At 42.8% G+C, this 11,223-nt stretch overlaps 2 protein-coding genes across 2 annotated transcripts; one reads left to right on the top strand and one right to left on the bottom strand.

The window, feature by feature from the left end:
- The first annotated feature begins 382 nt into the window (after positions 1–382).
- Positions 383–1,582, top strand: LOC100825121 (transcription repressor OFP1). The gene has a single exon (XM_003573962.4). It carries the CDS (start codon positions 647–649, stop codon positions 1,403–1,405), a length of 759 nt encoding a protein of 252 aa, XP_003574010.1. The 5' UTR covers positions 383–646; the 3' UTR covers positions 1,406–1,582.
- Positions 1,583–2,137: 555 nt separating this feature from the next.
- LOC100824410 lies at positions 2,138–10,531 on the bottom strand. Its single transcript, XM_003573959.4, has 11 exons — positions 10,094–10,531; positions 9,649–9,748; positions 7,055–7,213; positions 6,753–6,869; positions 6,598–6,660; positions 6,304–6,393; positions 5,345–5,437; positions 5,109–5,252; positions 3,799–3,906; positions 2,497–2,548; positions 2,138–2,416 (listed from the first exon to the last, which is right to left on the bottom strand). Exons 2-11 carry the CDS (start codon positions 9,742–9,744, stop codon positions 2,379–2,381), a joined length of 960 nt encoding a protein of 319 aa, XP_003574007.1. The 5' UTR covers positions 9,745–9,748; positions 10,094–10,531; the 3' UTR covers positions 2,138–2,378.
- Positions 10,532–11,223: the final 692 nt, after the last annotated feature.

Genomic DNA, 11,223 nt, shown 5'->3' with positions numbered 1-11,223 from the left:
GAATGCTCTAGAAAGGCATGATGATGAGTAGACAGAGTAATAGAGATACATTTTCTGTCAAAAAAGAAGACAGAGATACATTTAACATACAGACAGCCAACTTTGCCCTATTCTAGATCATTCTATTACTCCGCACAGCTTGTAAGCCAGTACCAATGTAAACAAGCATATGATTATCTCTATATAACATCAAGGCAACACCATTGGAAGCCACGCATATGATTTCTCTTGGCACTTTTCAATCAACAAATTATTTGTGCTACTTTTATTGTGTATTCTTTGAGTTTCATGATTACTGAAGAAGTTTTGCCCATCATTGCAACTACAATACCATAATGCCGCGCAACCAGTAAAGCACTGAACCGCTCACAAAGCAGCTGACAGCTCGAAGTTAGGAAAGTATAAGAAACTTGTTGGTCCAATCCATGGTAGCAGGGTAGCACTACAATGGTAGGCATGTGAAACTTCTTTGCTCATTTCTTAATCTTTTATTCTGCTATTCTCCTCATCATATCAGAATCTTCTGCTCACATCCACTTGCCATTGCCAGTTTGCATGCCATACTTACAGCACAACATAGATTGGCTACATATGGAGTGTTCCATGCCACACGCACACACCATACTCTTAGAGAGAGGAACAGAAGATGAGCAACCATCGCAAGTTCAGGTTATCCCATCTCATGCCGAATTCTTGGTTCTACAAGATCACAGAAATGAAGAGACCCAGGCCACCAAGCCAAAGCACTGCAGCAGCTACAAGGTCCTCCAAGAGACCATCAAACCACTACTGCCATCGAGCCACCACTCCCAAGCCGCTTCCATTATCACAGCACCAATCCTACTACACCGACCTACAAGAGAAGGAAGTGTTCCCGGAGAAGCTGCACCTCTCTCCTCTCCATCTCAACCCAAAGGCAACCGACATCCAATTCCCCAAAGATCACCATCATCAGTCACCAACGTCAAGGAGCACCGCCGCTTCCATCGAAGACGACAAGTTTCACGGCTTGCAACTACGCCCAATTCGCACAAGGCCAGCATCAACCGGCGCAAGATGTGTGCACCGGACCACAATCACAAGAAGCGTTGCATGCCCGAGCTCACCAAGGCTACGGAGTAGAAAGCTGCATGATCAGAGCAGTTCTTGCAGGGTGAGCACCGGTCACCAGAGAAGCAGCGCTGCGAGGAGCTTCGCCGTCTTGATAGCTTCCAGGAACCCGTCCAGGGACTTCCGGGAGAGCATGGTCGAGATGATCATCGAGAACGACTTGCGAGCGCCTAATGATTTGGAGGGCCTCCTTGAGTGCTACCTGTCATTGAACTCAAGGGAGTACCACAGAGTAATCAAGGAGGTGTTCGAGGCAATCTGGCTTCAGATTGCTGATGACAGCATTGAGGTGTGAGGAATAATATTGGATACCGAGCTGTGAATCAAGTTTCCTAGGCCTTGTATTACTTTTGAGGGATGTGGCACTTTTATTTAAGGTTCATGAAACTAGTTACCAGAATCAGTCCTGAAAAATAAAGAGTCAGTCAAGGTATCCAAGATATGTAACATCCAATCCAAAACTTTCATCCTAGTCCGGAAACCACCTATTCCATTCCATTTGCAGTGCACAGGAGATTCCATCCCTACTCACATAACCAACTTACGTGCATTTTTTCGTAAGTGCTCGTTCGACCGGTAAATCAACAACGAATGATCTGTCCTTGCAAAAATTTGCACGTCTATCCCCTGGCTTGGCGCCATTCTATTGGTACTGACGATACACTATGTGGCGCCAGGGGCGAGCCAAGCGCCAAGACTCCTCGATCCTCAACGGCACTGAAATGGCTAAGAAAGAGCTCAGACCTCGACGCCAAGCTCCCTGGTGCGCACAATGTAAGCTCAGCGCCAATAGGGCTGATGCAAAGGGAGAGGGGCCAGAAGTGCAAGTTTTTGCGAGAAGAGGCTATAATGGTAATTAAAATTAGGGAAGGGTCAGTTGGGGAAAATTAGACACCAACTTCCTGTAAAGTGTAAATCAATATCTACATTCTCAATGGCAAAGCTTGCATGTGAATTGTTGACACAGGTCAGGAACGTAGGGAAGCCCAAATAGAAAAATAAGTAAAGAAGCCAATAAAGCAAACCAGTAAGGCCCATGGAGTGCAAAGCTTTCACCAAAAACAGCCATATGATTGCCCAGAAGGAGGCCCGCTAATACAAATATTAGGCGGCAAGGAGTAACCAATCATACATGCAAGGTCACATTCAACTGGATACAGAGAACCACTTGATGCAACATATGGGTTAACTGTTAACTACTGCTCCTCTATAGACTAGTTATGGTGGCAGGACGCTACTGTGGAGTAGTAGCTAAGAAGACGTCCAACTTAGAAGACGTCCCCACGCTCCTCTGAGACCGCACCACCTACAGTTTTATAGTTTGCTCAAGGTTATGTGATTACACACAAGAAATACGAATAAAATACTACAGCAAGTGTATCTTACTTGCGAGGGTGAGAGCTATGTTTGCCTGGCGATCCGCCTCAGCATTCCATTCCTTGCATTGAGCCACAGGAAAATGGAACAGAATCAGCAAAAATAAACATGTTGCTATCTGAAAGCTTGCTCAGCTAAGCAGACACCATGGATGGAGTATAGTAAGTGTAAAACATATCATGTTACATACTACTATGCAGTATATCTGATCCGCGCTTCTGCAGTGTGAAAATCTATGAAGAACGGAATTTTGCATTGCTACATAATTGGGGGGGGGGGGGGGGGGGGGGTCGTTTATCCTTCTTCGATAAGGGCTTCCACAGTGTATGCCAAATAGCTATTTGGCATTTGGCACCGCTATTCAACACTGTGAGGCCGATGCCAAATCCGAAAAAGATGGAACAGGAGCAAGTAGCTGCTCCGGTGCTAAATTTGGCTAGATAATAAAGTAATCAACCAATTGGCCTGCCTCCATTCTCTGGTGCCCTTGGCACAGAACCGCCGGAGACTGAGAAAAATGGAGGACACCAGAGAATCGTATACAATTGAGAGACAGAGACTGGAGACACCACAGCGGACAGTTTTTTTTTTCTTTTCGAAAAGGGGAGAGAAATCTCCGGCTTCTGCATCAATAGATGCACATGCCACAGCGGAAAGTAGAGGGCGGTACCAGCGCTCTCTTTCCTCTCCCTCAAGCTGAGAGGAGGCACTGGGCGGTGGTGGGCGTAGGCAGAGGTGGTCACAGGGGCGCAGGCAGAGATTGCGCTGGGCATAGGCAGCAGGCAGAGCCGGCGCTGGTGCTGGCAGTGGTGGTCGCAGGAGGTGGCAGGCGCAGATCTTCTCTTCTCGATTTGTCCGGTGTGGTTTGGGCGGCTGGGAGAGATAGGCAAAAGGGTACTGTGGAATTGTTTGGGGTAGTTTATTTTTAGGTGGGTCCCATTTGCATGCAAATTTGGCCTCATCAGTGCCAAATTACAACTATGTGGCAAATTTGGCATTTGGAACACTGTGGAAGCCTCAAATGTTCATTATCTGAGATGAAATTACCTACATGACTTTTGTGTGCATTACGAGCTATCTAATGGGGCGATGCATGCTAGCATTTGCAGGAGATGCACACGTTGATCATAACATTTATAGAACCTCATTCTGCCGGACAGGTGCGAATAAAAGGGTGGACCGAACCAAGACCAAAGAAAATAATGTGGCCTCACCATGCAGTAATGCATGCCTTATGTCAAATTATCAAGCCAACAACAAAGCAGAATTATGAAGCCAAATAATGCACTGGAAGGATGGAAGGTATAATACCCGTCGCACATGGTTGACCTCAAAAGATATGAAGTTTTCTTGGAGTTTTCTCACTTCTTTGCACAATTCCATCATGTTCTCCTTCTTTGCTTGCCATGTACCTTTCACCTGTTTAAGAAATATGAGAAGGCTGCAGGAAGGGAAAAAATGATATTCTACAGTGTCCATCTCATATTTCTTTACACAATGATTCCAACAGGAAATTTAATGTTTGCTTGTAAGATGCCTTTTGCCCCTTTATCCTCCTAAACTCTAGTTTATGCTTTCGGTAATTGTGCAATGAAGCTCTCACAGAAAATGCACAATGATTTCAAGAATGAAATCAAGTTTTCAGGTACTGGAGTGAACATTCGTAAGTTTTAGAATATATGCTACAAAGGATGAAGCCATGAATAATGATACCAACATCCGAGCAGTTTCTGAATATTGTTTACTATATCATACTGATTTCTAATTGCAAAAGAACCATATGTAATGAAAACTAAGATCTGTACAACTTCAACTCTTCCCTTTTCAGTTGCCCCTTTCTGTTTTGATGAGCAGCATGTCTTGTGACTTAGATAAGCATGAAGATGCAGAGCTGCCAGACAATGAGGAAATCGCATTGGAGATCCACTAATTTGGCAGATGGGAACACTTCAGTCCATAAACTTGAAACGTTTCATCATTACCCCTAAACTTGGCCTGCGGGATCATTTTGGGTCCAAAATACGTTTCCGAGCATAATTGCGATGCCGTGGTTGCTGACTTGGCTTTTGAGAATCTTTCCAGAGTTTCTTTGTTATCTTGTTTGCAACTTGAAATTTTTCAAAATCCCCACTGTACCTTCTACATTCTCTCCCCCATGTCCAACATTAGCCAACCAAGTTCATTTAAAAAAAAAACTCCTTGCAAAAGTTGCTCGTTCCATTCATCAGTACAGGTTCAGAGGGGGGATTTTACACAGTAAAAGGGAGATTTGGGGGGTTTAGAATGGGAATTTGGACGGTTTGGAAAGGGGATTTTTACACAGTACAAGGGAGGACCGTGGGAAAGAAGAAAAACTTCTTCAGGGGGGTATCTGCAAAAGAAAAACATGCTAAAAAACCAAAAAGATTCCCAAATGCCACGTCATCGTGATTATGCTCTTAAAATGTGTTTTGGACGCAGAATGATCCCACAGGCCAAGTTTAGGGATAAAGATGAAACGTTTTCAAGTTTGTTGACTAAAGTGTTCCCATCTGCCAAGTTAGTGGACCTCCAATGCGATTTCTTCCCAGACAACCATAGAAAAGAAAGCAACTTGATTCCTAATATAGGACAACCGATACCTGATAACAAACTAGTTGAGAGTCACCATACACTTTGATTCTCTTGAATCCATGCTTGATAGCATATTTCAGTCCTAAGATCAGGCCCCGGTACTCGGCAACATTATTGGTAGCAACACCAAGACCTTCACGAAGTCGAGATATCTTCAAGAATATGTCAGGACATGAAGTCAAAGTGATAAGATGGACCAACTGCAAATGATAAAACTCTGAAGTGCATTAAGTATTAACTATACCACTCTCCCGTCTTCAGTCATAAGTACAGCCCCAGCACCAGATTTTCCTGGATTTCCTTTTGAAGCGCCATCAAAGTGAATAACACATACCATCTGAGTAACCAATAAAAGTATAAAAATCAAAATGAACTTCTACATGAAAAATAGAATGTACAAATGGCCAACTGAGATAATCTTTCTGTACGAGAAGAAGGTAACCCTACAACAACCACAGATGTCTAGTTCTACAGTTCGTCTGCAATAGTTACAAGATTAGGTGGAAGCTCAAGTGGTGCAACAAATGAGAATATTAAATGTAAATATACAAGCCTTGACTGTGCGAACTGTGAAGTATAGCAGCAAAGAGATGCCAAAAATAAGCGCATTTCAAAAGTACATCATGATTTAATGGTCTCATGTGAACTATACCCCAGTTTTGCTTAAGGACTGCTATGCAAACTACACCTGGCTGGGAACTTCTTTTCTTAATCAGAACATGTTCATGAATGGAACTCGAGTTAGTGCAAGCGATCTTTCCCATCCGCTACATTGTATTGATATTTTTAGAACTTTTTATCACTTCATGTCTATTATAACATGTATAAATAATGAATGACCTTTCCCGTGCACTATATTTGAAAAGAGAAGTTCAAAAGTATAGTGATAGTAGTTCATCATGTTCATCTGGTACAATCAGATATTATCTTAATTCTAAAGTGATCCTACTTTTAGCAATTCTGCTGAGGAACTGCAGATCTGATTCAGGATCACGATTCTAACAGCAATGATTCTGAATATTAACTATCTCTTGGACATTTCAATCTGCATATGCTTAGCTTATTTGATATTGGACCTAATAAAGACAGGATATAACTGCAATGATTATTTCCTACAGCTTCTCAAACAGATGGAAAAACAGATAGAGAAAGCATTGTAGTGAAGGTGGAAAAGTAATCAGGCGAATCATGACCAAACATTACATATTGTTTTGAAACAGGTTGTGCATCAACGGCTCCACTGTAGCTGATGTTATTTGGCGAGAGATGGCTGGAGGACATTGGTCTGGCTTCCTGCAATACAGGTCCATCATATAAAAGAAATTACTAATACTTACATAATACATAAGTGACTTGTGAATTGTGATGATATTTGAAAGGGGGGAAATATATGCTATAAAATTAGAAATCACTTGCTCATGTTCATTCGTCCCTTTTAAGTTGAAACGAGATGTGGGACCGGTTTCTTACTAGTTACTAGTATGCCACATTACATACCAGCCTGCTAAATGCTTGTTCCTGATCCGAGTAACCTTGGGATTGACCAGATCCAGAAGCATTCTGTAATGACACAATATGAAGTAATACTCCCCGACACTTATTATGGATTGGAGGGAGTATGATATTTTGAATGCTTTCAATAGGAAACTTACATAATTCAGATCCACGAGTTGTTCTCCAGACTGATATCTTATATCATTGTGGATACCAGGCTGATATCCTATATCGTTACAGATGCCTGTCAGGTTTGAACTAGGACCAGTAATCTCCTACAATGAAAGAAAACATGGCAATTCAATAAATAAAAGATAATATGCTAGGTCGAAAAGAAGAAAAATAGAAAAATATTGCATTGTACAGGCTTCGAGCTCATGCCTCATAGTAACTTCTTTCAGATTAACATGCTATTTGGTCATGGAAAAACGAATTCAAGAGCAATTTTTCAGCACTTTACCTGGAAAGTGCACGGCACAAGGGCGCCCAATAAATCTTCCCTAAGTTCAGCTGCACTGATTGCATAAGAAGCATTGATCAGTCCACGTGAAGAGAGGTATTCCGCCTTCTCTTTGCTCCAGCAGTGACCCTTGTAGGCACTTGCAGCAGGACCAGATACCTTTCAAGAACAAAACCAGGAAATAAGAATATAATATCTTTGCTCCAATAAATATTGGACTATTGGAGTCGGTAGCGATGGTCCTCTTAACATTCAATCTTATTTCAGAGGTTTCAGAATATGTAATATGTTCATTTTACAAAATTGCTATCTGCAAGTTCCAGTTATTCATATATAAACTGGAGAATAGGAATAAAATTTAACAAAATACAATTGGATGGTTGTAGCAGAAAGATTAACATAGAAATGCAAGCTGTAACTATATTACTCCCCAACTAAATAATAAATACTGTAGCTAAGAGTATATAACTAATACAATATGTCATTTGAATTGTGAGGAATTGAAGGGAATATTATAGTGGTCCATCCAAAATTCTGTGGTTATCAATTTACCATGAATATGATAATATTATACTCCCTCCGTCTAACAAAGGATGTCTCAACTTTGACTAAATTTGAATGCATCTATACACTAAGTCATGTCTACATACATCCAAATTTTGACAAATTTGAGACATCTTTTATTGGACGGAGGTAGTATAAAGCTAAACTGCTTATTAAGTAATTGCTGATGATGAAATGGTATTATATGTTTCAACTAAATATATAAATTTAGCTCGAACACTGAGCAATTGCAACATTGCTCTGGGATTATCTTGAGGTTCTATGTATAGCAAACTCCTCAGAAATGGAATCACAGGTAGCTTACTAACCTAGAAACAGATGATGATCTAATTGCTATTTGTAGAACTGGTAGTATGTATCTACCCGGCAAAATTGCAAGTTCAAGTAAATATCAACAAATATCTTAAACCCCAAACTGGTTAAACAACAATAGACCATGTAAAGAACAATGTTAGTAGCCTAGTTTCGCCAAAGACCAAGCAACACAAGGATCGGCAGGTCGGCCCAAGGCCTCAAGGAAAGCTGGATCTGATTGTTTCTTTTTTCTTTTCTTTTGTTCTTATTACTCCATCGATATGTCTTGCACTGTTGCACACTGCACACACAACGAAAACTCGGAAATTGAAACGGTGTATTGAAAATTAAAACGAATGAGCGAAAAATTATATGTTGGTCAAAAATTCATGTCAGCTTTGCAGCATTTATTGAAAAATATATTACTCCCTCCATTCCATAATTCTTGTCTCAAATTTGCCCAAAAATGGACGTATCCATTCCTAAAAAACGTCTAGGTACATGTAATATTTCGACAAGAATTATGGAACGGAGGGAATATTTTATATCATAAAAAACCAGACTGAACCGGTGAACCGGCGGTTCGACCGGTAAAACCTGAACCAAGAGCCTCACCGGTCCGGTTTTCAAAACTAGGGTTAGTAGTCCATTTAGACATGGACCAGCAAGCAGTGATAGAAGCTACGAAGGGGGGGAGTAATGTCGATCTGTTTCATCTCCCTTACGCTAAGTAGGGAACATGCCAAGGCAGGAAGCCAAAAGAAACAATGTTTATTGAAATCCTACATGTGGCACTGCTGTGATTTATATTAGGGAGTTAACTGAGGGAGCAAAGACCAGTGGGCCATTTGCTAAAACTAGCATAGGGCCCGTGTGTTGCTACGGAACAAAAAAAGAAGAGCGTGGAATGATTTAAGAGAGTGCATTTGTTTTGGATTGATCATCAATTGTATGCAACAAACAATTGCAAATCTCATAAAATACAACAAGATAATAGTTAACGAGAAGAAAGACGGCAGGAGGACGAGGATTGGTTGAATTCTCGGTGAAACACTGGGTGTGTCAGCTTACGATAAGTTAAATCATTTCTCTTCTATGCTACGCCGCATGCCAAGGAACCTAAGATTGTGAGTTTGAGTCTCCTCTCCTATTGTTCTTGAGGGGGCTCTCCAAATTTTTTATTTGTGCCTTTTTTACAGGTTATGGTCCCAAGTGCCAATACGAGTGGATGGGAGGAATGAACTCACCACGAGCTCAAAACTTTATAAGTAGCATAGAGATAAATCCAAAAACTCGACCTGCAAAGGGGTAAAGCCACCCCCCAGGCATTTGCATTAAGAAGACCTTCTCACGCAGGTCGAGAAACCCCCGAACCCCTGCCCCACACCATACACAGCGGCACCGAAGCCTGTGTGAGAGCGGGCAGGTCTTAGGTCTGTGCTTAAGGCGTGGGGCAGACGAGAGGATTTTTTAACCCCAGCCTGAAATTCGCTCCCACAAGGAGTCGAACTCAGGACCTGAGAACTGCTACTAGAGTTGTTCCTTAACCATTACGCCAAGGCCTCGTTCGCAGAACAAAAGCTTACCTATCCATGTTTACATTATTGATAGTACGGTTGATATATTATCACATAATTCCAATTTCCTTTTTCCAACAATCACATAACAAAAGCTTACCTATCAGCATAATGGAAAAGTGCAAATAATGTAACCGTAAAGCATAAAACATCACATACCGAAGAGCAAATTTGTGCCTGACAATCATTCAATGTTTTGTAAACAGCCACCGTCTCCCCTTTCTTGACAACATAATAGTTGCTGCCTTCTTCCATACGGCTGCCAAACGATGAAGCCTAAATCAAGCAATTCTCTAGGCCACTAACTGTTTGATCAAGAAATCTAATTATATAAGACATATTACATAAGCAAGAATATAGCGCATTTGTTGATTGCTATACTAAATCTACACTTGCAAATAAAGATGTTTAGGTCCAGTCCGTAAAAACTACAGTCCCTATGTTCCACGATTCTGAACAAAGCACGGGCGGATGACCCGGTAGGGCTCAGTTACGGATTGGGAGAGATTAAGGAGATGAAACGGGAGGCTAAAGGGCGTAATCCATTCGTGAGGTGATGGGAGGAGAAACTGCCGGGAGCGAGAGAATCGAAGGAAAGACCAACCTGGTGGTGGCGCTCGAGCGACGGAGCGAGGGGACTGGGGCGCTCGGCAGCGGGATGGGGAGGGAGTCAGGGAGGGGTGGCGGCGCTCGCGCGAGGAGCGACTGAGCGACGGGGTTGGCGCGCTCGGCAGCGAGACGGGCCAGGGCCCAGGGAGTGAAGGTTGCCGGGGAAAGAAAAAGGTCTATTGCTATTTGCTAGCGTGCTCCCCTTCCCCAACTCCCATCCGCCAACAACCGCAAGCGAGATAGCGGCCGCTGGGCGTCCTTCGCGTCTCCACCGGCAAGACCAGCGGCCTCCCTCGTTTCCGGCGGCCGTTTGGCCTGCTGGGCGTGCGGGAGACCCTGGATCTGCGGCGCGGCGGAGTGTTTTCCTATTTTTTAGGTCCAGGTGTCCTTTGACGGCCGCCTCTTCTCCGTCGTGGTGGTGCCTTCTTGTGCTATCGCGAAGCGTGTGGGGGTGGTGTGCCATGTTCTTCGTCGTTACTGCGTCGTTGTGGCGCTTCTGGATACGGTGTCCTCGTCCTTCCTCCTTGTCCTGCGCAGGCGAGGCTGGCTGCATCAAGAACGGTGAGGCACGGGGTGTTTCCCCGGCCGTCATCGAGCCTTTTTCGTCATCAAGATCCGCCTCTTGCGGCGGGCTACAATAGAGACAGCTCTCAAAACTTCTCAGCGATGGCGTGTTTTTCGATCTTGCAGGGCTTCTCCTTGTCCCTTGGTGACTCATTATCTCCTTTTGGAGCCTCGATGATATTGTATTTTGCATTGCTATTTATCCAAACAAAACAAAGTAACGAGAGTATGATTCATTTCTTCATTCGAGTGATCTAAAAAAAATTGAAACTTCCCTTACAACGTACTACTTCGCTATATATTTGTGTGAGCCCATACATATATGACTGTTTTTGTACTCTCGACTTGGTTAGAGGTTCTACAGCATACAATGTCTAGACAAAATGCTAATCTAGAGTGAATATCTTGATTGAGATATCTGAAACTGATGAGTATCTAGCACATGCATGTGGGAGTTCATATAGAATGGTATCCCTACAAGGATGGCTATGGGGCTGCCGGCTTCCCTCAATCTAAATTAGGCACAAGAGAACAAAGATGACTCCTTCCGGATCCTTTGAC

The sequence above is a fragment of the Brachypodium distachyon genome, chromosome 3 (genome assembly GCF_000005505.3).
Source record: "Brachypodium distachyon strain Bd21 chromosome 3, Brachypodium_distachyon_v3.0, whole genome shotgun sequence".
In the NCBI taxonomy this organism is placed as follows: domain Eukaryota; kingdom Viridiplantae; phylum Streptophyta; class Magnoliopsida; order Poales; family Poaceae; genus Brachypodium; species Brachypodium distachyon.
The sequence above is the reverse complement of the archived record's forward strand: the minus strand, read 5'-3'. Positions and strand labels throughout refer to the sequence as shown.

Bases quoted from the DNA above. Each gene is read 5' to 3' on its own strand.
- LOC100824410 (XM_003573959.4), bottom strand. From the start codon at position 9,744: ATGGAAGAAGGCAGCAACTATTATGTTGTCAAGAAAGGGGAGACGGTG. The intron at 3,907-5,108 runs GTATCGGTTGTC...TTTCTTAAACAG, and splicing joins CTCAACTAGTTTGTTATCAG to GTGAAAGGTACATGGCAAGC. The intron at 2,417-2,496 runs GTAAGATACACT...ATAAAACTGTAG, and splicing joins CATAGCTCTCACCCTCGCAA to GTGGTGCGGTCTCAGAGGAG.
- LOC100825121 (XM_003573962.4), top strand. From the start codon at position 647: ATGAGCAACCATCGCAAGTTCAGGTTATCCCATCTCATGCCGAATTCT.